The sequence below is a fragment of the Chinchilla lanigera genome, unplaced genomic scaffold, assembly GCF_000276665.1.
Source record: "Chinchilla lanigera isolate Chin_1 unplaced genomic scaffold, ChiLan1.0 scaffold00095, whole genome shotgun sequence".
In the NCBI taxonomy this organism is placed as follows: domain Eukaryota; kingdom Metazoa; phylum Chordata; class Mammalia; order Rodentia; family Chinchillidae; genus Chinchilla; species Chinchilla lanigera.
The window spans coordinates 179,187-204,150 of NW_004955496.1; the positions used below are offsets into that span (position 1 = coordinate 179,187).

The 24,964-nt window shown below is 44.4% G+C and overlaps 1 protein-coding gene across 3 annotated transcripts in view; it reads left to right on the forward strand.

The window, feature by feature from the left end:
• Nucleotides 1–447: 447 nt before the first annotated feature.
• The window catches only part of Elovl6 (ELOVL fatty acid elongase 6), a 122,275-nt gene continuing 97,758 nt past the window's right edge, over nucleotides 448–24,964 (forward strand). The window contains exons 1-2 of one of the 3 annotated variants that reach the window (XM_005406182.2): nucleotides 448–531; nucleotides 1,064–1,184. In XM_005406182.2, the coding sequence (XP_005406239.1) occupies nucleotides 1,096–1,184 (89 nt within the window). In that variant the 5' untranslated portion in view covers nucleotides 448–531; nucleotides 1,064–1,095. Of the gene's footprint in view, nucleotides 532–552; nucleotides 676–839; nucleotides 924–1,063; nucleotides 1,185–24,964 lie in introns of those variants that run through there. The other 2 variants (XM_013505419.1, XM_005406181.2) reach the window with 2 other exon arrangements.

Consider the following 24,964-nt stretch of genomic DNA (forward strand, 5'->3'; position numbering starts at 1 on the left):
ATAGGTCGCTGATTGTTACTTTAAAAAAATTTACAGTAACACCCAAACAGTGGATTATCAAATACCTCTATATCACAAATTTCGTTTTTCCTAACTCCTGGAGGAAACGAGTGAACGGAGGGTGGCGTAGAAGGCAATATTCTGTCCAGGAAGAGAAGAGGGGTGTATGTGAAGGCTGAGGTTAAAACGACCTTGCGGGGATGCTGAGGTTCACCAGAGGTCAACATTACATTCAGCCCTCTCCTCAAACACGCCTGGGCTCCACCAACCTGTGCAGCAGATAAAGCACGATTATTCATGCAGGCAAACAGTTTTTGCATTGGACCAGTCGATCCAGTTCTGTGCGCTAAACTGCCTTCCTCCTTTGTCTCCGCGAGTTAATTACCCCTTCCCCTCTCCCGGACAGCCGCCTCACCCCTCTCCCGGCCTTCTCCTCCACTTCCGGCTCCCGGGCTGCCGCCCCCGCCGCGGCGCTTAGCCTCAGCATCCCGGCCGGCGCGGTCGCGGAGGTCTCGGGCTCGCCCCGCCCACGTGAGTCCCAGGCCGCGCGTCCCCAGAGCGCGCGAGCCCCACGCAGGCCGGTGCTCTGCGAGCGGGAGCCGCGGGCTTTACTCTTCCCCGATTGTTTACGAGCCCAGCTCCCGGTCCACGCGTCTCCTTTCCGAGGCCCACGAGGTTGGGCTAGGGCCGCGGTGACCTCGGGGCCACCTCCTCCCTCCCCAGCCCCCCCGCGGGGAGAGGGCTCGCTCCGTCGCGCCCTCCCTCGCAAAGGGTTAACGTTGCGATCGCACGAGGGGGAGGAGATTTCCCTGCAGACGAGTAAAAAGCGTGATGGACGGGCGCGCGGGCGTTAAGACCGCAAGGCGCTCGTCCCCTCCGCCGGCCGCGGACGCCGGGAGGAGCGCGGCGCAGCCAGAGCTCAGGCACGCTAGCCCCTGGATGTGGCTGAGGCGGCCGGGCGAGCGCGACCTCCGCGGCGGCGGCGGGCCACCTGGGGTGGGCGGGACGCAGGCGGGAGAGCCCTCCCGAGCCAGCGCTTTACCGATTGTTTTATTTTGTGTAGAGAACACGTAGCGACCCCGAAGATCAGCCCCAATGAACATGTCAGTGTTGACTTTACAAGAATATGAATTTGAAAAGCAGTTCAACGAGAATGAAGCCATCCAGTGGATGCAGGAGAACTGGTAAGGCGATGCCCGCGCGCTGCGGATCGGGGAGCACCGGCCGCCGCGGGGTTCCGGGCCGGGTGTGGATGGCACGGGTCCCCGGAGTCCCGGCTGCAGGTGGGCGCCCCGCCGCCGCGCGCCTCCCACGGCTTACATAACAGCGAGTGTGCGCCGGGCGATGCGCGCGGCCGGCGCGGGAGATCCTCGGACCAGTCCCGCGTGTGCCGCCCCCTGGTTTCCACCCAGGCTCAGCGTCTGTCGGCCTCCCGCAGCCACCGCGCGCCTGCCCGTGGCGGGAGGACCCGGCCCTCTGCCTTTACCCCCGCCCGCCGCCGCCGCCAGCTCGGCCAGGTGCTCCGGCCCCGGCACCCTCGCGTCCTTCCTTTCTCCTTGCAGAGCCCCCGCCGCCCTGCCACGTCGTGCCTCGCTCCTGCTCGGGGCTCCTTCCCAGGACCCCTTCCCCACGCGCTCCCCTTTCCAGTTTCCCGGACGCGGGGCGGAGGGGCGTGGAGGAGGGGACATTGAAGCCCGGAATAAAAATGAATGAACTGAGCGAGCGAGCCGCGCCATGGTCAAGTATCTGTTGTACGAGGCGCCTCTGGACGCGCTCACTTTCCCATTCGTGCTGGCTGGAGTCGGAGCGCACACCTCCGGAACCCCTCGGCGTGCAGAGCCCTTGCGAGGGGGCTCTTCCCCAAGAAAAAACTTATACTCAGGGTCGCGGGTCCTGCATTTTACCGTGTTCCCTCTCTCCGCCAGTCCTTTAGAAAATCCCTCTGTAGGAGGCGGTCGGGTGTCACCTTGCGAGGTGAACCCGTGGCGGGTGCATGGACCCGCCGGCTCCTTCATTGTGGCCAGGCTGTGGCCGGCAGGCGGCCCCTCTCCGCCCTGCACCCGGCTGTGCGCCTAACGAAGCGCCGGCCCGGCCTTCCCGGAGCGGCGCAGGGGCCGGCGCTGCCGGGGCTAGCAGCGGATGGTCGGGAGGGGCGCGGGGCGCATCCCGGCGGGCGGCGCGGTGGAGGGTGCCGCGGACCTGGCTAGGGTGGGGGCTCAGCCTCCCTACCCCCCTGCTCTCTGGCGGCGGCGACCGGCGTCCTGAGGCGCCTTCCGCGGTTCCCCAGCCCGGGGCGCACGGGCCTTGAGCGGCGCAGCCGGGTGAAACCTGCCTGGAGCGGCGCAGGCCTGGCTCGCCTGCTGGGGATCCGAGAGGGCGCGCCCCACCGGTCGGGGCGGGGTTGGTATCCCGAGCCTGGGCCCCCCGGGGCGAGGGGCGGCTGCCGTCGCGCTGCCCTGGGGGAGGCGTGGAGAGGCGCGGCCTTTGAGGCGGCGGAGCCCCTCGGCTGCCTCGCTCGCCTGGGTCCCTGTCTAGATGCACCTTCTGCTTCCGCGGAGGGGGTGGCTCAGGACCCCGGCGTGGTGGTGACCCGGGAGGCCCTCGTCGCGCTACGCACGCCCACCCACCTCCTTCCACCCCTGCGCGTGCCCGCGGCTCGCGGCTGCGTCCTGGTCGGACGTGCCTTTCCGGAGCGCCTTCCGCGCGCCCCACCGGCCCATGCTTTCGCGGTCGCCGGCTGGGCCCTGCCCGGCCCCGCCCCGCTGCGCCGCGCCGCGCCGCGGTCTGTCTCCTGCCTCCAGCTTATTTGCTGCCTTGTATCTAAAGCCACTTCCCGGGGCTGCCTCAGACCATTTCCCGCTGGCCTCTCCATTCAGTCAGTAAGACCTGGCTGAGCCAGCCCGGTCCTCGCTCTCCTGGGGCAACAAATGGCAAAAGTGCGTGAACGTCGCCTCAGTGGCTTTCTAGCTTTCTCCGGCAGCGGCAGTAGCGTCCTGGGTTTTAGTTCTATACGTGGAGACTCTCAGAGGTGCACGTGTGCCCCACCGACCACCGGCTCTTCAGGGCGCAGTCCTTGTGTCGTGTCGGGCACTCCTGTCTCTGCAAAGCACCTTGCAGAGCCGTGGACGCGGTGCCTGGTGCCCCTTGTATGGCTCGCACTACCTGTGAATGCCACGACCCGGGATTTGCCCTGCCTGGCCTCTCCCTGCGTTTTGGACACGTTTTCTCTGTCCTCCAGCTTTTTGTGGCTTTATGTTCTTCTGGAATTGCATATTATTCAAAGAACTCTGCTGCTTTTTACCCTTTCCTGCGACTCTTCCTGACCATGATTGTCTCGCTTTCTTTTTTTATCCTGGTGCACTTCCCCCAACGTCTCAGTGGCCCGGTTTTAGAACTCTCCCCAGCCCTCAGCTGAGCCAGGTGTAGACAAATAGGAAGCTTTTCTTTCCATTTCCCTGGCTAACTCATGAAGGGAACGCCATAGTCAAGGCTTAGACCCTCTTGGAGAGGAGCGGGGAGAGCGCTTTAGGAAGTGACAGCCACTTTTCCTAGACTCATTTACTGTACTTAAAATGGCTTAAAATACAGTCACTTCTGAAGGAAGCGGTGGGTACCTGCTGGTTTTTTTGTTTGTTTGTTTTGTTTTTGTTTTTGTTTTTTTTTTTTTTGGTTTTTCTCCGGTACCGGGAACCGAACTCACGACCTTGCGCTTGCCAGGCAGGCACTTTGCCACTGAGCTAAATCCCCAGCCCCGGTACCTGCTGTTTTGAGGGTTTATTTGTAGCTGTGTTTAAAAATCTTGTTCGCATACCCTCAGACAAAACTTGGTAATTCCGGGTTATGAATTTGTCATAAATGAGCTACACAGGGTTTTGGAGACTTGTGAGGAGAGTTTAAACCCCACCCCATGCTGCACATTTCATGGGATAGAGCCTCATTTACTTGTGTGTTCTTTGTAGTGATGTTTGCATGACCTCTGAAGGGTTGGAGTGAGATACATTTATGAGTTTTAGTGCTGCTGCTTTAATGTTTAAGCATTAAAGCATTGGCCTTTGGCCTAGATACTTATTGGCCTAGGCATGAAATAGAGTTGTTCACTTTTGTAGCAAATAGTTGCATGTATGATAGATTGTAATAGCGACAGAAATGTAGAGTAATAAGTATTTTCCCCTGGAGAATCATTCTGAGACACATCTTGAAACAGTATTTCCAGTTTAAAATGTCCTGGGTTGTACGGTCTGGTAAACGCGAATGTCCAACAGGAGGTGGAAGGAAATGCCTGCCTTTCGCTCCAAATAGCCTTCTGGATTCCAGTTTTACACCAAAACGTCCTTGTGATTTTACAGAGTTGGAAATAGAGACACTTTGCTCTTTCATGAGCTGTCTAGCCTTTACTTGTTATTCTCTCTAATACCTGACTGCATTTACAAGCGCTGGTTGAAACGGCTACACAAAACTCAGCGAGAGGGGCTCCGCACACAGCAGCAGCCAGAGCAGTGCAACAACAGCGGATGCTGGCTGCTCCGGTTGTAATTGTCTGGCCAATGAGGATTATGTTCTGATGTCGGCTGACACGGAGCGCACCAATAGGAAGGCGGGAGGCCTGTGCTGACTGCTGTAACATTCAGTGTGCGCCTTGACGTCACGTAGGGCTTGCCCAGACCGCAGGAAACCTGCCCCTCCCCTTCTCCTCCCCCTCCCCTCCCTCTGCTGGCCTTGTCCTCCAGCCTTTCAAGGCTTTGTCGATTTTTCTGACTTTCTCTTTCCTCTCCTCCCACGGGGATGGTTATAAGGGTTTATTGTTTTTATATTTTGATGTTGTATTATGCGGTTATGGGACAGGAATTTCTAGAAAAACTGGCCGGTGGAGGAAAGCTTTTTATTTGCAGAATTGTTTTTACCAAAATGGGGGGATGGGAAAACTTTAAAAAGAGTTGCAGATCTGTGCGTTTTTTTTTCTGTTTAGAAAGTAACAAGATGTACAATTTGAGAATGAAAGAACATCCAAAGCAGGGTAGACTCCGAGTGAGTGTTTACTGGTAACATCGCAGCATCGGGTGACAGCTTTGTTTCTGCTGTAGTGAGGACCGCTTCCTATCGCTCCCTCATTCTCCTAGTGCCTGCTGCCTGCATCTGTGAGAAGAACAGCTGCGAGAGCAGGTCTCCTGCGTGCACTAGCTCAGCGTTTCATGCAGTCGCTGTGACATTACAGCAAATTTGATTTGGGTCAGTGGTCGAGGACAGTACTGTGTCCCTGTTAGGCACACCTCATACCTCATTACCACTTATTTTGTAGAGTCACAGATATAGTTAATGTAGGATTGGAAAACCTGGACATGAAGAATTTAAGTGTCATTCAGTAAACTTTAGAAAGGACTGTGTTGTAAGTGTCATATGTGGTAGGGTAAGAGCAAGAAAGTGGACACCTGTAATCCCAGCACTCAGGAGGCTGAGACAGGAGGATTGCCACGAATTTGAAGCCAGCCTGGGCTATACAGTGATTCAAGGCCAGCCTGAGCTGCATAGTGAAATCTTGTCTCAAAAAGACCAAAAAAAAAAAAAAAAAAAAAAAAAATACTGTGAATAAACACGATCCGTGTCAGGATCCTAAACATACTCAAAAGTTGTGTGGGAACTTTGAATTGTTATGTATATTTCAAGAAATGATTTCTCTTCATGCGGCCCTTGTTTAGGTTTCCCAAGGATGAAAGCCAACTTTGTAAATAATTTTGTGACTATATTATCCACCTGTAAGTTTGCATTAGTCAGTACATGGTTTTTTTTTTCTTTAAACATAAGGCCTCTTGTTAAATTGGACGTTAATTGTTGTGGTCTCTGGCTCATCTCTCGTGGCTTTTGTGTTGGTAATTCTAAAAGTGTCAGAGTACAGTGTTGACTTTGACTCCCAAGTCACCCCAGTGCATATCCAAGAGTGGCTTGATACACTTCCTCCATAGAAGCACTTTCAGCTCAGTGGGAAAGCTATGAGAGGGATGGAGGTTTATGAATACCCAGGAAGTAAAATAAAGGAGGTTTATGAATACCCTGAAGTAAAATAAAGCAGAGGGACACTATTACGGCAATTCAAGAATTCACCTTTGTTTTAATGATTTGGAATATTTTAGGTCCAGGTATTATTTTTTGAAGCTAGTTATCCAAAAATTGTTCTGATAATTTACTTACCTTTTTCTAAGTGGGCACAAGTGAGCTTATTATCGAATCTCCCGGCTTTTGATTTTCCTGGATGGCCATATTACAGTGCTATTGGATAGCTCTTTCTGAAAGCGGCTCACCGATGAGACGTTAGCAGATTCTGGGTTGCTTACTTCTCCTGCTGGAGTTGGGTTCCAGGTTCTTCTCATCTCCAAGAAAGCATCGGATGAAACGAGCAAAAGCCAGTGGTGAAGTTTCTTTGAAAAGGTAAAAGTGAAGAGTAAAAGAGAAACTGACTCTGCAGAGCAAGCTTGGGATGAATAAGAGAGGAAAATGCAAGATAAAAGGACACCCTGGAGGTAGCAAGCTGCGCCATCACGAGGAAAACCATGATAGCAAGATCTTGGCATCTGTGCCCTTTTATACAGTCCCAATCTCAAAAGAACCCTCAAGCTGCCTTCCAAATTGTTCTGAGCCTGTGTCCGGGATCTTGTAATTAACAGCCAGTTTTGCCGCACCCTAGTCCTTGTCAGCCTGTCACACCTTTTTTTTTTTTTGAGACAGGGTTTCACTACGTAGCCTAGGCTGGCCTTGGACTTGCAACAGACCTCCAACCTCAGCCTCCCAGATTGCCAGGATTACAGGTGTGGGCCACCACATCTACTAGTTTTTAGGTTCTTTATTGTAGGAAACCTTTTGTTTAATCAGTCTTACGCCGTGAGCTGCTTGAAGTTGATCTTTAAGCCTTTGTACAAAAGAAATGTACAAGTGAACAAGGCTTACACTTATCTCTGCTGAGACAAATTAGATGAATTTGCTGAGATAAATTATACATGCTGATTGCAGACAGTTGTGCTGGATGATCACTCCTGGTTTCCTAAGGCCCTGTCCTGTTACCTTGAGGGTTTCATATTTTATTCTTTTTATTTCTAAAACTTTTCTGGAAGAGTTCTTAACTGCAGGATGACAGGGAGAATCTCTTGGCATAATGTATTTTGTATATGAGGTTTATGGTCCCATGTTTTAAGACACAAAAGCATGACTCCATTGTTTGAAAGATAGATTTCGCATGTTTTGGCTTAATACTTAATCTTACTAACACCTAACCCTGAAGCTAGTTTGTGAGAAATGACCCTTGAAGCTTTGAGGCAGAATTCCTGCATTGACTATCCGTTCTGAATGGGTAAAGGATTGTTCTTTGAAGACTCTGAAAAGATCAATGAAAGACATGCTTACAATTCATCTTTGCACAGTACAGGCATTACCTGGATTATGTGTACACGAGTCTGTACACACGCATAAATATGTTAAAAGTGACTTGAGAACCATAAAAACTGTAGTTATCAAAAATCATGTCTGAACTATTTTTTTTTCCTTTCTTTTTAAATGAGATCTTTGCTAAGTGTCCCAGGCTGGCCTCAAACCCTCCACCCTTCCACCTCAGCCTGTAGAGGAGTTGCTACTTGCTTCTTGTCTGTTTTTTGCTGCCACAAGAACTTCTTGCTAAACTGACTATACTTTAAAAAAAAATTTGCTGCAAAATGGATCCTAATGAAATTGACTGCATTAAGATTTATTGTTAAAAAATAAACATCATTTTTAATATACATTTTAAAGCTACAAAGATTGAACATTTAATTAGCACTTGCCTCAAGCATTACTGAATTTTAAAAAGAACCCTACAATATAGCTAATCTTTGGCTGAAACAATCAGGTTTTCTTGTCTTACAGGCCGAGTTGCTTAGCTCCTTCCATACATAGAATGGTGTTAAGTAAAATGTAAAATTTAGCTTAGGATGCTAGGCCTATCCTAACTGGGATGGTTGGCTTTTACAAGCATGATAAGTTCCCTAGCACTGAGTACTTTGAGGTTGAGAATTTCATGAGCTTGTTTTTTGAGGCTCAGTGAAAAAAAAAAAAAAAAAAAAAAAGGTATGTGGAAGAGATTTCCTCTGGAAACTTTTTTTTCCAAACATTTGAGACTTCTATCAAAGTTTGGGGGTGCCCTTTAAACATTTAAAAGCTGGACTAGAAGTGGTTATTATTGTAATAAAAGGGTAGGAAGCTCAATAAAAGCTATTTTATAACAAAAAGTACCCAAAGTATCAACTTCTACAGGTTCCTTTCAAGTTTATGACTTTATGGTATAGGATCAATTTTTTTTCTGCATTCTGGAGCAATAATACCAATATCTGGTACTTATGTAGTTTCCTACTGATTGCCAACATTCTTTTCAAATGCTTTCCATGTGTGAACTGTCAAATTCCCACAGCCACCCACTGCTCTGAGGTCTCGTCCTTGAGTGGCATTTGCCATAGAGACAAGAGGAGAAAGGCTGGACTGCTGACCCAACCAAGGCCTAGAGGGGCAGGCATTGCAAAGGTCCAAGTCATCCCCTCTTTTGAATATTAATAAATATCCAGTCAGGAAAATAGTGCTCTTGAAGATTTGGCTGCTTTGGAACATTCCTGTGGTCTTAGTCCTTCTTAGTGTCTCTTGTCATATAATTTTTCCCTGAGTAGATCCTGAACACTTTGGGCCAGAATAACTGCAAAAAGCCGATTTGCTTTATTAGGTATAACAAACATTAAACTGTATAAATACCGTAATTGTGAAGAATTACTACTTTCTTAGTTGGGTGTAGTGGTGCATAGCTGTACTCTCAGCATTTAGGTATTTTGAGGCAGGAGGATGGCAAGTTTAAGTCCTAGCTGGGCAACTTAGTGAGAACCTGTGTCAAAAACAAAAATTAAGAACGGACAGCGGTTAGAACAGACCCAGGTTCTATTCCCAGTACTGCAAAAAATGAAAATAATCAGGACCTTTTGAATTTCATTTGTTCAGTATCTGTCAACACTTTTCTAACTGCAGAAGGCCTTGACACCTTTAATGATGTTTTACCATGAAACAGTCATAGTTTCACCTAAAACAAATCATAACCCATGGATTTGGAACATTTCTTGTAAAGCTTCAGCCTATGAAATGCACTCCATCTGCTTCTCTGATTTTAACCTCATGCATCAGCCGGACTGCAGACTGGAGGTTTTGTGTTTCCACCTGGCGCTGAGGGCTGTCCTGGGCCAGGTTTTAGTTGTCACTGGCAAGAGCTGCACGCTGTTGACAGGAAGAGAGGTGTAGGCTGGGAATCTCCCTATTCCTGGAGGTCAGTTCTTTCAAGGGGAGAGTTTGGACAGTACCTTTTGTCTCATTTCTTCGTTTTAAATTCTTTTCGTGAGGCTAAAATAAAACATTTATTGTGGGAAAAGAAATGAAAACATTAAAACGTATAAAAAAGCATCTTTAATTCTTAGAAGAAACCCCTGCTTTTGACCACATCAACTGCATCTTTTTCTCCAAGGTTTTTATAGACTTGAGATCATTCAGTATATAATGTGTGCCAGGTGCTTTCCTTTGGATAAGTATAAATTAGGAATCTGGGAGAATTTCTTTCCAAGGCTATGATGCCTATAGCTACATTGATGTCCAAAAAGTTGAACTTGGCTGTTGGTTATTTCCTAACTCACCTTTAGGCCAGTAATCCTTAGGTCACAAGTGGACTGTCCCACTGGGCCCTCCTCACCTATACAGTGACCTTTTCTGACTCGGTATTTTAATAACTTGGGATTTGTAGTTGTAATGCTGGTGAAGCAGTGCTTGATTCTTGACTTTGGTCACCTGGTTCTGAAGCAGAGGACTTTTGTCTCATCCATTTCACCCAGGGTGGCTCTGGTGGTTTGGAAGTTTGCTCTGTCTGCTCCATGTTGACCTGAAAGTTCCATGATCCTTGTTCTGAATCCAGTAGCATTTTACTCCACTGTCCTGTGGCCACTGGGACATTTGAAAGTGGCTCTTTAGGCATTTGTAGGCCTTCTCTAAGTCATTCTGCAAATGGTATTTGCAGTCTCCTGGTGATCTACACAGGTATGATTGAAAAATAGAGTTTGGTTTGAATAACAACAATAATTGATAAATGAATAAGTATTACCTACTAGGAAAGCACTAATATTTATTAGAGCTTCCTGAAACATGGCACTTGTACATTTGGATGAGCAAACCTGTACTGGAGCCCTGCTCTGCCATGGAGGTTGGAGTTAGGATTCCGCTCCATCACTGTGTGGGACGTTCCAAACTGCTGCCGTCCGTAAACCACCAGTCTTGTCTGGGGTTGCAGTTTGTGCATCTGTATTTTCAAATACTGTTTTTTTTGGTGGTACAGGGTGTTGCTGAGTTGCACAAGTTGGACCCCAACTTGTGATCTTTTTGTTTCAGTCTCTGGGGGTGCTGGGGTAGCAGTCATGCGCCACCACACCCAGTGCAAAAATACTTTCTGAACCTGTTTTGATTGCTGATAGTGTGTGTGGTTGCACCACTTTGGTACCTGGTTCTCCTCCAGTTCTTTGTCATTACCGAATTCTTTTTCTATTGATAAGAGGGAGATGTGGGGCAGAAGGTTTGAGACACATGCTCTGTGCTTGTGATCCTTAGCCAAGTGTTTGGGCGGCGCTGCACTGGAGATTTCACCATCAACACTCCTCCTCAGCCCACGCGCTGTCATTTTGTCACCTACAGGCTACCACAGCATAGCTGAGCACCCAGGTGAAAATACTCACTTCCTCCCATCCCCTTTCTAGTTCACAGCCACGTCCTTTGTGATCACAATCTGGGTTTCCTTTTTCTTTGTTCATTCAGCAAGGGCCACCTCCGGCCCCCACTGCTACCGTCTGTCTTCTCCATGGCTTTCCTGCCTCCTATTGCTTGCATCATCTAAATCACAGATCGGATTGTGTCTTTCCTGTGGTTACAAACCTTCAGTGGCTTCCCATCATCCACAGGAGAAATCCGAACTGTTTTGAAAGGCGGGAAGGGACATCTAGCATGCTTCTGCTTGCTCTTCCTATTGGAACCTGTTGAGGCAGCCCTCATCCCGGGCACCTATTCAGATGTGGATCCCAGGAGAACCTTCTCATTGTTCCTGCCTTGTGGTTGGGTGGCACTTGATTCCTAAACAGATTACTGTTTTCTGGTGTTGAAAACGGTGCCTACCAGGGCATTGAGCTTACAGTTATACTCAGTGTGTGTTGAGGAGACGAACACGTGTATGTGGGAGGAGATAAAGATTTTTGTTCACTTTCCAAGGAAAGTTTACATTCACTCATACATCTCATACACTTCCTTGAGCCAGAGAAGACTGCCCAGTGTCCAGAATAAGGAAAAATACTTACTCTCCTTCCCTAGCCTTATTCTGAAGAAGAAAAAGCATTAATATAGCTTGATTAATTTAGTAAATTCTTGCCAGTTTTTGGAGACTGAGTTCTTCTCTGGGTGCTCAAACCATCTGCTCCAATCAGAAAGAAATGACATTTAAATAAGGGACTTCCCTGAAAAGGGAGTGAAGGCAGGTGGAATTATATGCACAAAGAAAAAAACACTGAGAAAAAATAATGGCAAAATAGTAATAAGTAGTTGTGTAAAGGTGGTGAAGTGTTGGTTATTATTTTTCCTTCTGCTGAGGTCTTGTTTTCATTAATGATTATGTGCTTATTATTTTTATAATAAACATCAGTTTAATTTTACAAAGGTGCATGTGTAGTATCTAGTGAGAGGTAGCAATATTTTTTAAAAATGAAGGCGTTTAAAAATTAACATTGAAATGAGCAATATAATTAATGGCTGTTTGGGCAGACACAGAACTGTGCATTCTTACTCCAAATGAATGTGCTTTCTCAGATTAAAGTGGGGATGAGCCAGACTGTTGATGTGACACTCAACTTCTTTGTCTTTCTTGGGGAGCACATTGCACAGTTCAAGTATGCTTTTTGAGTAAGAAGGGGTCATGTTCCTTAAGGGAGGATAACGAAAGACCTGAACATTACAACTCTTACACGGGCTCAGGAATGTGTCTAGTGGGCCAAAGGTTCCCTAGGGACACTAGCCGTCTAATCTAATAGAGACAAAAGATTAAACACCAACCTGTCCCCAGGGAGACAAAATAGAGAGGGTAATTGGCTCAGGGACCTGGTGGCGCTGGGAGCAGATGTCGCACGCATACCTGGAATGTACACGACACATGTGTGGAGCACTGTGGAATGCCTAAGGGCCTGTGTCAGATTGTGGTTGTGTGCCATGCGGGTGGTCCAGAGGCCGAGCTGTCCATTCAGAGAATTGGGGCGTCCTGGCCAGAGGGATCAGGGTGGCAGGACTTGTACAGCATTGCTCTGTGGAGCAGTCCCGTGGGTTCTGGACATCACTAGACTCTCCCTTCTTTTTGGACTTGTCCCAAAGGAGAGGTGGAGGACTGTCTTTGTGTATGTGGAAAGGAGGTTTTTGTTTTGCTTTACACTTTAGTTACCCTGTAGTTGACTAGGTTACACAGGCTCTAGGAAGTTAAACAAAGTCTGGGAGTTGCCTTTCCGAACTCATTTTTTCTTATCCACTGTCCATGTCAAAATACAGGACACAGGAGAGGGAAAAGGGAGATTAGGAGACAATGTTCAAATCATGTGGGACACCGCCTTCAAAGGCCTCTGAATAATCCAGTGATAATCATCCAGTTCCATCCTGTTGCTACAGTTAGGCAAAATTCTGTTCTTCAGTTGTAGACAACTTAAGTATTTTTTCTGGATCAAGAAGACAAACTATATATTAGAAAATAATAAAATATTACTTAATTATAAGTTTATTATTCATAGAAAATAAGTACAACAAAAATATACCGGCTGTGATGGTGCACACCTGTAGTCCTTGCACATGGGAGGCCGAGGCCAGAGGATCACTGTGAGACTGGGCTAAATAGTGAGTTCAAGCCCAACTTGGACTATATAGTAAGGCCCTGTCTCAAAAAACAAAACAAAACAAAAATGACAGAAAATTAGTATAAGCATAATTGACATGCTAACAAATGTTATGCTCATAATTAACATCATTACTAGTTTAGGTATATTAGACTTGATTTTTCTTGTAGAGGATTAAAATACTATTTCCTCAAAAGATACTTTTCCTTACAGTACACTTAATAATTTAACCTGCTAAATATTTATAACTTTCTTCTGTAGCATCAGAGCAAAAGGCACATTCTCTCAAGTAATTTTTAAGAGAAGCATCTTCTTATTAGAGAAATTTGCTTAAATTATTTTAAAAATTAACTACCCCAGAAGAAAATATAAGAAATTTGCACATAGTTTGATATCCTGCAACAATGTATTTATACTTAACATTAAGAAAAATTTATATTCTTTTTCCAGGTGGCAAATGTTGGTCGTAGCCTTTAGTTTTGCTGTTGCAGTGAAATCAACATACTGACTACTACCTGGGATTAGATTTGGGTGTTATTTCATATGGATGATTTAGGGAAGCCCAGGATTTATTTGTTTTATTTGAATTACATGGATGAAATAACACACTATTATGGAAAAGCACATATAGCCAACTAAATGAAGCTAAACTATACCAAAAGCCCCTACTGTGTTTCTGACAATTCTTAGCATTGATAAGGAAGAGAAGGCTCACCCTCAGAGATCTATGAATTCATCATCTAAGGTCTTGTGGGCACCTCCCCCCACCTCATACCGCCCACCTCAGTAGGGGGAACTGACTTGCCCCACCTTCTGATGGAAATTACAAATAGAAGCATAGGATTCAGTTTTCCTCAGTGCAAAGAGCAAAGGCCTTTCATGCTAGAAGTTTATTATCTCTGTAGTAAAATCTAAACTGCTTCTTTAGGTCGTTAGGACAGCTCCACACGCCTTGTTCATATCTAAGGTCTAGGACACTGGGGTGCAGAAGTTTTCCAAAGTGTTGTTGTAAAGGTATAAATTGTTTTCGTTGCTCTGAGGCTAGACTATTCTTAGCTTGCTAGTGTCTTCAGTAGCTAGCTTAAATTTTCTTTTTTGCCTTTGTGTGGAAATGAAAAACATTACTCCTGTTTACTTTTGAGTTCAGCTGGATTTAACAATTTATTTGTATCTGACTTCCTGAAACATAGTCTTGGTTCATTGGTGGAATTATGTGTACCTGTCCGACTGGAATCTTGGGGTTATGCATAGAATCTTTTCTTTATGAGTATGCTTCATGTGGAGGAGTCGTAGGGTTAATTTTCATGAGGCAAAGATGTGTACTGTCCCCGAAGTATTTTGAGAAGGAATAAATTTCTGTCAGTTATAGAATGAATAGGCCTATGTTTTGAACAGACCCAGAGAACTGTTCATAGACTATTCAGAAGACAGAAGTAAGCAAAAAAGAAGACAATAAATGTTATTCTGAGATAAACATTATTAACATTTTGGTACAAATCTTTTTAAGCCTTCTCTTTATCCTTATGCTCATCTAACAAAAATATTGCCACAGTGTTCAGATCATATTTTCTGTAACCTGACATTTAAAAATGTAGAATGTTTTTCCCTTTTATTAAGTACTTTCTGCTAGCTCTATGACTTCAGAAGTTTCCATGTCTGTGCTGCATCTTCTTTTCCTCACGAGAAAATGTTCCTGTTCTGGTAGAGTTGTTGCACTGATTCAGTGATTTACAGCTTTCACCAATACTGTATGTTTTAGTTCTGTCACTAACATTGAACATTGTTGCTGGGCGTGGTGGCACACAGCTATCATCCCAGCATTTGGGAGGTTGACGCAGGAGGATAGCCATGAGTTTGAGGCCAGCCTGGGTTACATGGTGAATTCAGGGCCAGCCTGAACTGCATAGAAAGACTTTGCCTCAAGAAAACCAACCAACTAACCAACAAAAAAACAGAAAACAAAGAAGAAAGGAAGAAGAGAAAGAATAAAGGTAGTATTTCAGAAAGTTGAATGAGTTTACATGCCAATATTGGAAGTGGTTTTAAAAATTTGCATGGGCTGGGGATATAGTTTAGTGGTAGAGCACTTGCCTAGTATGTGCAAGGCCCTAGGTTCAATCCCCAGCACTGCAAAATGATAAAAAATAAAATTTGCTTGAAGGAAATGCTGTTTTACCTTATTTTTGCCAAAGTATCTAGCAGAAGGGTCAATCAGTTAAGATATTTTTTACAGTTATGGAGGTTTTTCTTGCAGAATGCAGCCACGGCCAATGACACATGCTGCTTATAACAGGATAGCTGAAATTACCGACAGCATCCTGCGGACCCAGCATTCTGATACAGAATCCAGTCTCCTCAAGTCTAATGTAGTTTTATGCCATGGTCTAGAATCTTTTAAAATGTAGCTGACAAGGATGCTCTAGGATGAGAAGAAACGAGGAGGTGATGTTTGAGATGTTGATAGAATTGGGAGAAGTGACTGTCATTCTGGGATTTGCGCTAAGAGAGTAGTCAGTCTGCTGCCATCGGTCAGACTCCTTTCCCCTGTTGCCTCATGCTGGCCTGAAGCTCCGTCCAGTTGTCCCTGAATTCATGCTTGGGTTCCTGGTCACACCTAGTAATTTCTTCTGTCTGGGTGGAGTAGCAGGTCAGAGGTGCTGTTGGAATACTCAGATAGTCAGAGGTCAAGATCCTCTACGGTTATAGCAGTGCGTCTTGTGCCTTTGGTCTTAGACAAACCTGTAGCCTTACTCAGCACAGTGTGTGTTGGAAGGTGTCTCCCAGTGTATGCATAGGTGAGCAGTCAGTGTGGCTCTGAAGCTTGCTTTTCCTCTTGTCCTTTCGACTTGACTTGAAAAAAAAAAGCAGGCCTGGGACACCTGGGGAGTGTTGGTTTTCAGTGTTTCCCCTGCCCCAAATAATGTAAGACTCACATGAAAAGTTCCTTTATTCTAGTGGACATGTGTCTTTTGTTTCACTGTAACAATACTCAAAAACACTTTTTGCAGAGTCAGTCCACAATAAAATGAGCACAAATTTTATGTAGTTGGGGCTAATGCAAAAATTTACTTATTTTTGTGAGCACTTATTTTAAATCACCAACACTCAGATCCCATTTCTTAAGAATAAAGGTGTTCATTCAGCTAAACAACCAGTAGTTGGTATGGATTGTTTCCCAGAAGGCTTTTCCTTCCCAAGATCTGATCTAACTACCCGGGATGGATTAGTACTGTCTGCCTGGAGCTTGCATGCAGGTCATTCCCAGTACTTGAAGTTGTGTTCTAACTACTGGCAGGTAGAACTTTTGCAAAAGGGAAAGGGACCAACAGAGGAAGGGAGGGGAGAAGGGAGGAGAGAGAAAGGAAGGTTTTAAAAGAGAATTAAGATGTGTTATGTACATGCACCGACTCCATAGATGAATGTAATTATTAGGCATTACAAACAAGTACCAATAAAAAAGGTCAAAAAATTGATGGAAACATCAAATTAGCATATGCTGAACCGCTGTTCCCAGAGGGGGATACCGGGTTAGTTTCCTGCAGGTCTTTGTTCACAACATTTTCCACAAGTGTTCAGTATATAGAACCTCATTTTGTGTGTGCTTCTGTCAGACACATTAATTTACACATTATTAACTCATGAACTGTGAACTCCTAGTCCATGGCACCTTGGCTCTTGCCTAGATGAAGCTTATGCGACATGGGTTTTTCTTGTAAGGCATAGCACAGTCTTCTGTAAAATGGACACAGGCCATTTTAAATAGTGAAAATGCAGACAAATGCACACATGCAGAAATCTGGGGGTTAGCAGAAAAGGGCACTTTTTGTAGTATGAGAGAAGAAACAAAAAGGCAGAGAGAGACCACCTTATTTGACCTTAGCCAGGAGTGCGTATATTTTGCAGCTGAACGCTTGCAGTGCTCTGTGGATGAGCACAGGTAACTGCAGGAGGGCCCATAAGCTTTGACTTGGGCGTTGCAGGTAAACGTGCGTGAGTAGTTGACCTGCCCAGAATGACAGTCGATTAGCATATCTGAAGTGAGTGCTGTGGGGAAGGGGATGCAGCTCAGTGGTGGGACACTTGCCTGGCATGTGAGAGGCCCTGAATTTGACCTTCAGCGTGGCAAAATACAAAATAAAACAGAAATCGAAGTTCAGATCTTCACCCTGTCCTAGGTAATACAAATTATAACAGTGGCACTCACCTAAAATATTTCTTCATAAAACGCTGAGAAGTCAGTTTTCTTTTTATAATGAACAGAGTTGGTCTTTTCAAATTTAAATCACAAACATGTCTTTTCCTAGAGATTAGATTTTCTTTTGTTAAAGGAGATAAGAATTGGGTTAAAAAAAAACCTTTTGTCATTTTTTTCCTTGAAGAGAATCCAGAGAGAATAAAGGAACATGAACAATTCCCAGTTCTTTGCTTTAGAAATGGGGAGATTGAAGTTTGTTGGAAATTCTGAACAGTGCTCACTTAGAGACTGCTATTGGCTATTTACTAAAACTATTAGGTAATTACTGAGAACATCAACTCAGCCTTCCATTTTAGGAGACTTTGTGATTGGCCAAGTCACAACAAGGTTAGGCAGCTTGTGGAGGTGATACAGCTGTAACTGGACTAATTAGACTTTAAATGCAGATAGTGGTGTGCACTGCTATGCTATTTATACTCTCCCACATTGGCTTATGACCTTTGAATCCACCGGGAGAGTCTCAGAAACTTGTTTTCAAAAACAGTATTTTTAAAGGAGACATGTAGGATGCTAGCTAGTGTGGGGGTCCATAGAGTCCCAGGTCAGTGGAAATCTATGACATAGCAGTGTTTTAAAAAGTTCTGATTGAATCTATTGAATTGGATTTTAACTCTATTAATTTATAGCAGTATAATGTTCACACAGTTAAACTAAAATACAGGTAGAAAATGCTGATTCACTCTTGAAGAGTGGTAATTTTTTTCTTTCAATAATTTCTTTTATATTCTTAAATTCTGCTTCTACTCATTGACGGGATATGAAAACAAAGCTTCTACTAAAACACTAATGTTAAAGGATAAACACTCCCTAATGAGACCTGCCAACTAAGTCTAACAGTTATACCAAAAGTATAAACAATGATTCCTTAATTGACCAGATATTTGTCTACTCTTAGAGGCCCCAGAAAGTTCTGTGAAACCATTAGAACAGCCTTAAACACAGAGAGGTAAGTGTTCTGTCCTTTAAAATAAGAAAAAGATTCTACATGTTTTTAAAAGGACATACTGTGTACCCTTGATCAAAATCAGATGTCAAAAATATGCTAATGGAAGGTACCCTTTTTGCTTCCCCTTCAAAAAAAAATCTTTTCATTTACCTTAAGTAACCAATTCAATTTTTATTATAGAAGAATACATTTTGACAAATGTATACCACATATTGTTAATCAGAAAAAAATTTTAAAATAGAGGAGTCCATTTGCCTCAAATCGCCATCTCCCCGTGTACAGGTGGGCGAAGGTCTTTTATAGTAAGGAACAGAAGGAAATGGGAGCACACAGAGATAATGCAAATCTCCACACTTAGCACTTTCCGCCATTTTTAGCTCACTGTCTGCCATTTTTAGCTAGCTTTCCCCTCTCTTGCTAGAAAGGAAAGGCTGCTTGGCCAGTAACTGTCTGTGCATTAGTCCATTCATCTGGGCTGAGAAGAGATGGGTGTAACCCCTCTATGTCCTAGGGCTGAGGAAGTTTAGAGAAACCACTAGTCGCTTAAAGAAAAGAAAAATCTTAGCTTTTAAAGTTCCCTTTTGCCATGCTGGTTACATGTATACCAAAATTCTAATTGTGATTATCTTTTGAAGATAGGATTAAGTTTGGATTCTAGGGAACCTAGTAGTTTGCTAGCAGAGAGAATGCAGCCCTGCAGCCTTCAGCAGCTGTGTGTCTTCTGCCCACGGGGTCCATGTTGGATCAGGTGACTGGCGGCAGCGGACTGATCAGAGCCAGCCTGCCCTGGTGCAGGAGGCTGGCGAGAAGACAGGGGTAGTGTCCTTCCTCTGGCAGGCAGAGCTTCTGACAGTAATTCAACTTATTTGAATTAGGATCCATTCAGGAGCCTAATGTTTATGCAAACTATAGGCAGGATGCCATCCAGCAGAGCAAAAAGCTCAATACAGGAATTACAGTAACACAGAAGGAAAATCACTGTTGCTGTGAGAGATTTAGACTCTATTATAGAGCTTATTGCTGAATTAACAAAAAGGAGCGTGTGGGGGCCTGGCGGTCACAGTGGAGATGGCCATGCCTTCCTCGGTGCTAGCAACCAGACAGGCCACCCTGAGATTCAGAGGGTGGCAAAGAAATGCAAGAATTTAAGAAATTGCTTTTTATCTGAAAAGAAAGATGATGTCTAATTATCATTCTGGAGAACCAGATATTTTGGGGAGCAGTAAGTTAAGGGCAAACCAAAGTCCTAGACCAGAGACTTAAAACAACCCATAGGGGAAGTTAAGGATGTATTGTGAGAGATCATGGCAGGCTGGAATTTACAGTGCCCAGGGGAACAGAATTGCATGTGATGTCTTTCCCAAAGTTCAGCTGTGAGCAGGGATTTTGTTGGTAAGCAGAAGCCCTGGAGCTCTCTTGCTCACAGAACAGGAGGCTGAATGGATAGAAAATAGGACCAGGGCCTGATAAACTATTGGGAATTTAGAGAAACACAACTGTTTTCCCACCTTCTCTAGTGGGCCAAAGGGTACAGGATTGTCCTTCGGAGTTAGTCCTGGATTGTCTCCTGTGCCTTGGTAAATGGTTTTAAGACACTAATGTTAACTGGTGATTTTGATATTGCTTATTTCATAAATCTGCCTGAGAATCCTACTAGAAATGTATTATCTTGTTACTTTAGGGTTGAGGAGACTGAGTCTCAAAGGGTGATTATCTCACCTCTGCCTCACAGGAAGTGTGTGATTGACTTGAGATCAGAGCCCATGCTCCCCGCCACATGTTGCAAGAGAAATAGCTGGGGCAGCCTGCACGTGCCCCTGTGAACCACACAGCATTGTCGGCCCTGTCCTCTCTGTTTCTTACAGTGCTGCTAACAGGCAGGATTGGATGAGCACTAGAAACTGAGGGGAGAGACCCTGATGGCCGAGGTTTACCTGAGGTAGTGGTAGGGAATGAAGTTGGATGCATGAATGTAGACTGGCTGCTTGGAAGCCAGTCTGAGGAATTGCAGTAGCTCTAGTAGACAGAAGGGAGACACTTGAATTAGGTGGGAACCTGATGTTCTAAGTTGCTTCTTCCATAAACTCAAATAATATTTAGTTCTTGTTTCTTTGTTTGAGACAGGGTCTCATTATGTACCAAATAATATTTAGAATGAACTTTCTAAAACAGTCATCATTAACTATTTAGCCCAAAGAATGGCATTATCTAGTGGTTCCCTGGTATTGCTTCCACTCCTATTACTTCACATCTGCTTTTTCTCAAGAGTATAGGGAAGGGCTGCCACCCCGACTTTACTGCTGTTTGCGTACATCAGGCAAACTGTCTGTTTTGTCCATCCAGTTAGTCAGAGCCAATCCTCTTTTTGTAGAGTAAAGGTCAAACAAACCTGCCCCACAAGCTCATGCTTTTACCATAATTTGAGTGGGTATTATAAAGATTATATACAAGCCATGCATGATGACACAAATGATAGTGCCAGTACCCTGGGAGGCTGAGGCAGAAGGATTGAAAGTTTGAACCCATCTGGACAACTTAGTGACTTAGCAGGAACCTGTCTCAAAATACAAGAAAAATTATTTTATTTGTTTATTTACTTTGGTGCCAGGAATCAAACTCAAGACTTTGCACTTGCCAGGCAGGTTCTTGTGCTGCTGAGCTACATCCCTGGCCCCAAGAAAAATTTAAAAAGAGGGCTGGGGATGTAGTTACTGTGAAGGCTCTGGGTTTAATTTTTGGTACTGGGTTCGGGGAGAGATTAAATATACACAGAGGTCAAATGCATTTTAAAAATCTTTGTATCAGGAACAAGCAGCCTGCCTACCTGCTGGCCCGCCACCCTGCTTGCGTTTGGTATATCTCCTGGGAGTCCCATGGCAGACCTGTTGTGAAGGTTGAGTTATGTGAACCTATTCACTTCATGTCTTGTTCATAATTCTCATCCATGCATGTGGTGTTTTCCTTTTTTTCTAAAACAGCCATGGCCTCCTCTTCCTTTATGTTGAACTTGTCATCAGGGAAGCAGAGCGTCAGTCTGGGACCTTGGGTTCAGCCACAGAGTTTCACGTTTGCCACTGATAGCTTGATGAACTTGAACACATTCACTGACCTCCCTGGTTTTCCACTTCTAAGAATGAAATTGAGATAATTAAATTGAGCTGTGAATTAAACTAGTTAAGTTATGTTAAGGACTTAGCATCAAATATTTTATGGGCCCTTCATAAAGGACGTTTTGTTGGTATAAATGCCAGCAGTTATTTAAGCATTTCCTTGTTTCTTAGTCAGTTTCTCAATGCTGGGTCAAAAATACCCAACACCCATAACTTAAAAGAAGAGAGGTTTATTTTGGTTCACAGATTTTAGGGGATTCAGTCCATGGTCAGCTGGCTCCAGGACAGGAAGGGCCTGGGGGAAGGGTATGATGAGTGAAAGCTGCTCACATCATGGCAGTCAAGCAGAGAAGGAAGAGAGGAGCCCAGGTCACGCCCCCAGTGATCCATCTCTTCCACGTCTTTTTAACAGACCCACCTCTGAACACGCCCTACCACCATATTTAGATATGGATTGGGTTAATCCACTGGTGACTATAGCACCCTATGACCCAGTTGCCATCCAAAAGTTCAACCTTGAACATATGAGCCTTTTGGAGGGCATTCTATGTCTAAATCGTAACACTTTAACAACAGAGTTGTAGTCAGCAGTGTTTTTTTCTTTTAACTTGTTAGCCATTCACAAATGCCATGACACAACCATGCCTAAAAAGTTTTCAATGATGCCAAATCAACTATATGTTGACTCATATTTCTCAGCCTAATATGGAAAATTCCTTGTGGTATGACCTCAAGTTGCCGTTATGGTGTTTTTTTGTTTTTGTTTTTTTTTTTCCTTAACCAGAGGGAGAATTTTAATAGAATGATAAAGTACTAAATTGCACCAAAAAATAGGAAAATTTTCTACAAGTTATCTTTAAGTGCCCAATAAAACAACTCAGTATAACTGTTACTCCCCTGGTCATCTTTCCCCAGATAATTACAGTGTTTACACCCAAACTGATCACTTTAACTCTTCTTTTACCCAAAACTTTGTGGTTTGAATCTTGCTGATCATTTCAAAATTACAGTCTGAGTTATATCTTTCGCCTTTGGGCAGAATGCTACTATGAATGCTGTTATACTCTTAAATAATTCTCCCTTTTCTCTGGGTATAGCATATGAACCACTACAATATCACCTGGAATATCTGTCCTCTTTCCCTGTATTTGAAACTCATTTATAAAGCCCAGCTTAATGCTGTCACTTTCTGTTGTAGTGAGGTTTTACAGAGGAATAGATTTAATGTGGGACACATAATTTATAGGATTGTTTTAGAATATTCACCCAAATAGTGATGTTCAAGGTAAGGATCAGAGTTCCCCCAGAGAGAACTGCAGCCATCCTCTGCAACAACGAGTACTTGAGCTACTCCTATGATGAGAAGAGCCGAGTTCATATCAGGAAAACCAGCGCAACAAGTTTCTCCAGGAGAATCAACAGCGCATCATCCTCCCCTCCAGTTCTGATTTTATGCTGTTGGCAACAACACTCAGGTGGGCCTTCCACACCTGGAACCACACTGATTCAGTTCAGGTGGGTGTTCCAAGTTGACCATCAGTTAATCCACCACACCTTCAGAAAACATTGTAAGTCTGTCTGAATGGTATTGCTCTTTACCTTTGCAACTCCTAACTTTAGTTTATGCTTTTTGTTTGACACTGGTAGATTTTTCTCACAAAGTCAGATGTGATTAGCATAATGTAGATTATTGCAGTTTTATACTCCGTGATACAGTTTGGCTTTTACCTAAGCCTGCTACAATATACAGTCAGTCCAGTAACTATTTGCAGAATTTTGTTTACTCAGCAATGTTTATTAAAGGCCTGGTCTTTGCCAAGTACTGTTCTAGGTAAAAGGTCCCTGTCATCAGGGACCAAATGTGGCACTAGGAAAGAGATATTAAACATGTAAATAGGTACATAAACAAAATAATGATAGATGTTGATAACTGCTGTATAATGAAAAATTAGCAAGAGTCTGTCTGGGGGACTCTGAGATGATAGTAAATGAGAAGAACATGCCAGCTGTAGGGACATCAGGGAATAAAGAATCCAGACAAGACACAACACATTCAAAACCAGATGAACCACAACTAGATAAACCCTGTTTGTGCACCAGTGTAGTCTTCTGTTTCTGTTTTGTTTCAGAACAACTGTCCGATATTGCTTGCACATTACAGTCATGTCTGATAGTTTGGAGTTCATACCTTGTCAGCCTGGTTCTATACTATTTTTATCTAAATGATTGGTTTTGATTCACAGGAAGCCAGTTTTTCCTTGCGTAGTCTTGGACACAGAACATTTAGTTCACATCCCAGTTCCGCCGCAGATTACCAGGATGACCTCAAGTAAATGGCTCACTCCTGGTGACTCAGTGTCTTAGCTTGAATGTGGAGTGCAGGAACTACTTTGCAAAGTTGTTAGACTCTGATTAAACAAAGCATATCAAGTGCCTGCTATGCAGCAGAAGCTCAGTAAACATAGACTGTTTCAGGCTCTGCCTTGTGTTTGGGTGGCTGTTATGGTCCGTGTGGTAAAGGCTTGCTCTGTTGTGGGACTGTCTGGAGGTGAAGGGAGATTTAAGGGCCAGAGCTTAGTGGGGTCTTCAGGGATTGGGAATGTGCTTTTGGAAGGAATTATGGGAAGCTAGACCCCTTCATTTTCTTTCACTTTACAGCCATGGGTGTGAGCAGTTTTAGTCTACCAAGCATTTCTGCCATGATGTGCCCAAAGCAACAGAGCCCACCTCTCACAGCATGAAACCTCTGAAACTATGAACCAAAGGAAACCTTTTCTGATTTGTATATTTTGTTTCTGCTATGGCGACAGAAAGCTAACCAACACAGGACCTTGAAGTGTGTTATTAATGCAGTAGCATCTGAGCTTGAGTTTCTATATGGTTGCAATTTCTACCAGCGGTTAAGCTATTCTTGCTATGGAGTTGTCTTTGTGACAAAGCAACTGTCCTCAGCTGGAATGCAGAAGCACCACAGGTCTTCAGTGAAGATGTCGCAGATCCCCACTTCCTCTTCCTTCAACCTCAGCCCTCCCGAGAGAAATGCTTTGATGAGGTAGCTAAGATGATAGAAATTATAATGTGTTAAATGAGCTGAAGAAACTACCAGTACATGTTTGTCTTTAGTCCCAGACTGAAGCTTTTCAGGATTTCCTGTGTTATATTTGCACCAGGGAAATAGGGAGAAAATAAGAACTTTAATTTTCGAGGAAGAAAAGAAAATCTGTAGTCACTCAAAACATCTCTATTTAAAAAAAAAATTTATATTCAGCAGGGTGGTTTGTTACATTCCCCAGAAATAGCCACATTAGTTGCTGAGTCTGACTAAAATTAAGAGAGAATTTTGGTGTTTGATGGTCTATTACCTTCATAATGCTAGTTTGGATAGTCTCAAAGCTGACTGTAACTGTTAATCCTAATATGTCAGCTTCCTTGGATTAAGAAACATCTTGCAGATTAATAGAGCACACCATGGTATGTCTGCATAGGCCATGGATGCATGACTTTGGGTACTATATGTGGTCCTCTTGTGCTGTTCCCCTGCCCTGCTTCCTGGTTACCATGAACTAAGCAGCTTTGTTCCACTGTGTCCCTCTGCCAGTATTTCTACCTTGGAACCTGCTAACCATATACTTGATATGTGTGGAAGATACTGTGTCTCAGTGCAAGGAAAGCTGCCAATACAGAAAACTGTTATTACAGAAGTGGAGTC